Source organism: Pteropus vampyrus, unplaced genomic scaffold (assembly GCF_000151845.1).
Source record: "Pteropus vampyrus isolate Shadow unplaced genomic scaffold, Pvam_2.0 Scaffold31, whole genome shotgun sequence".
Taxonomy (NCBI): Eukaryota; Metazoa; Chordata; class Mammalia; order Chiroptera; family Pteropodidae; genus Pteropus; species Pteropus vampyrus.
This window is the reverse complement of record NW_011888812.1, coordinates 11,090,834-11,093,332: the sequence shown is the minus strand read 5'-3', so window position 1 is coordinate 11,093,332 and position 2,499 is coordinate 11,090,834. Positions and strand designations below refer to the sequence as shown.

At 43.1% G+C, this 2,499-nt stretch overlaps 1 protein-coding gene across 1 annotated transcript in view; it reads right to left on the bottom strand.

The window, feature by feature from the left end:
- PTPRJ (protein tyrosine phosphatase, receptor type J) overlaps nt 1–2,499 on the bottom strand; it is a 45,043-nt gene that overhangs the window by 16,226 nt on the left and 26,318 nt on the right. Inside the window, exon 14 of the mRNA XM_023528794.1 lies at nt 1,633–1,720. Coding sequence (XP_023384562.1) covers nt 1,633–1,720 — 88 coding nt within the window. The remainder of the gene's footprint in view (nt 1–1,632; nt 1,721–2,499) is intronic.

Here is a 2,499-nt window from a genome sequence, read left to right as displayed (position 1 = left end):
AACCATCTAAAAGTATAGAAGAATCTTACTGAAGTGGCTTCTAGGAATTTTCTTGGGTAAATATATATATATATGCACAGCATTACCTTATTGTAAAGTGAGGCTCATTATTTCCTACTCTGCTTTGGAGAAAGGTTTTCTAATAAGTTAATGGGATGAGAAACTATATCCAGTGTAGCAAGGTGGAGAGACATCTGCTACTCTCCTGCATTGTTGGCTAAATCTCACACTGGTATTTAAAAAAAAAAAAAAAATTCTGAAAGGCAATTTGGCATAAGTATCGAAACTGAAAACATGCCCACCTACTGACCCAGCAACTGACCAGCTTGGAAATTAGCCTAAGGAAATAATCATAAATGAGCCCAAAGATTTAGGCACAAGGATAAGTAACTGTGGCAAAAGAGAAAACATTAGAAAATTGGTTAAATAATATCCATACAGTTGAATACTCCGTAGCCACTTAAAATGAAAAAGACATGAAGCTGTCTGTGCATCTTAATAAAGCAGGCTAGAAAATAATATGTATAATATGATTCTACTTGTTTGTGTGTGTGTGTGTGTGTATGTATTTGTGTGTGATCTGTAATCACATCAGTGTTACAGGAAGTTTTGTGTGGGTGCTGCGATTATGGATTATCTTATGGATTATTTTCTTCGCTCTTCTTTTCTGGTTTGGTGCTTTTCATTTTGCCATTGCATGTATTTCTTTATTTTAACAGGAAACAATAAAGCTGTTTTTGACTTTTCTGTTGCAAAAACAAAAATCAGAATCAAATCCAAAAAGCTGACACCGAGCACTTCCTATCAACTGGACAGGGCGAGGTGGTGGCAGAAGAATCAAGCATAGTGGCATTAGAAACCCAGAGCCGGGATGAAAATTCCTTGGCTGGCAGGACCTGATGCCACAAATGATTCCCAGCTGATACACAGGCTTCACACACCATACAGTGAGGCAAGAGGGCATGCAATAAAGAGCAAAGACTGGGTTCAAGTTCATTTCCCCTCTTCCCACACTCAGCTTCTTTCTTGCAACAGGGCTTGTAAGGCCTGCCTCGCAGAGCTCCAAGAGTGAGAAAACACAAAGCACAAATCCAGGCACACAGTAAGCACTCAAAACAGAGTTGCTATTTTCACTATTTAACTACTTCAAACAGTAGTTTTACAGATGACATAATCATAGCATTCGAGGCACAAGACACTGCGAAGAGCTTTATTTAATGTTCTTCAGTGTCCTGACTTAGGCACTGCTATTATCCCCATAGCGCAGATGAGAACGTTAACGCTAAGGTCTCTAACAGCTAGTCAGAGAGGAACCGTGTGTTTAAACTCAGCTAACTCTAAACGGAAATCTCTTAACAGAGAAACTGATTTGTGAACCAGAACCCACTGTGTGAAAGCACCCTGCCCTGCTCACCCATGACCTGATGTCAGAGCTGGGATCTGCTTTAAAATCCTCCAGCTCGGCGGTCGAGATGAAATAAGACCAGCCAGATGGTGAAGACTGTGTGGGTGATGGGGAAATGGGGGCCCGTTTCCTTATTCCTTCCGATTGTGTAAATGTCTGAAATTTTCCATCATAAAAAGCTTCCTTAAAAAAAGCAGGGTATTATTATTAATGTAAGCAAGAGTCACCTTTTCTTTCTCCAGAAGATGAAGCCTCCAACAGCCACAATAACCATGGCACCAAAGATACATCCAAAAACTGCTCCACAGATGACACCTGGGAACAATACAAATGGGAGGCACATGAAGAGGTAGGTGTTCACCAACCGGAAGAGTCCTCGAACCAGAGGGAGTGGGCTGTGTATGTGCTGTGTGCACAGACTCTCTCCCACTCCCTCTCACATACATACACACACACATACACACACACACACGCACACACAGTTAAGTACCTTTGGACCTAAAACTAGGCATTTAGGAGCCGGGTTACTTGTCCGCAGTCCACCACTAACCGGAGGCTCTGTGAAAGTCACAGCTCCTCTCCAGGTCTCAGCTTCCCCAACCGCAAATTTAAGGAGCCATGCTCCACATGGTTCCTGCCACTTCTGACCCTTTGAGATTAATACCCACATATGAGCAGAAGCACCTAAGCACCATGCTCAGGTGACATAAAAACCATCTGTTTATTGGGGAAGCGGGAGGGGATTCCCCAGACTTGGCTTCTAGGGCAGGAATTCTTTTCCGCAGCTAATGACTATCGAGTGTGAAAACCAGACACACTAACGAACCAGGTAAGTTAGTCAATGTGTCCCTGGTCTGAGGTAAGTAATGTACCCGCCTGGGGTCCTTGAAGCTCCTACATCCTGCCATTCTGTATGATAAAGGAGAGCAGTACTCCACTAGGATTCCAAGAATGTCAGACCTGCCTCTAAGCGACAGTGAAACCCCAGATAAGCCACTGCCTCTCTCTGGGCCTTCATGGCCTCATTTCTAAAAGGATTTGGACAAGACGATTTCTGTGCTCCCATAAGGGTTCTATGCACTAACAGCCACATC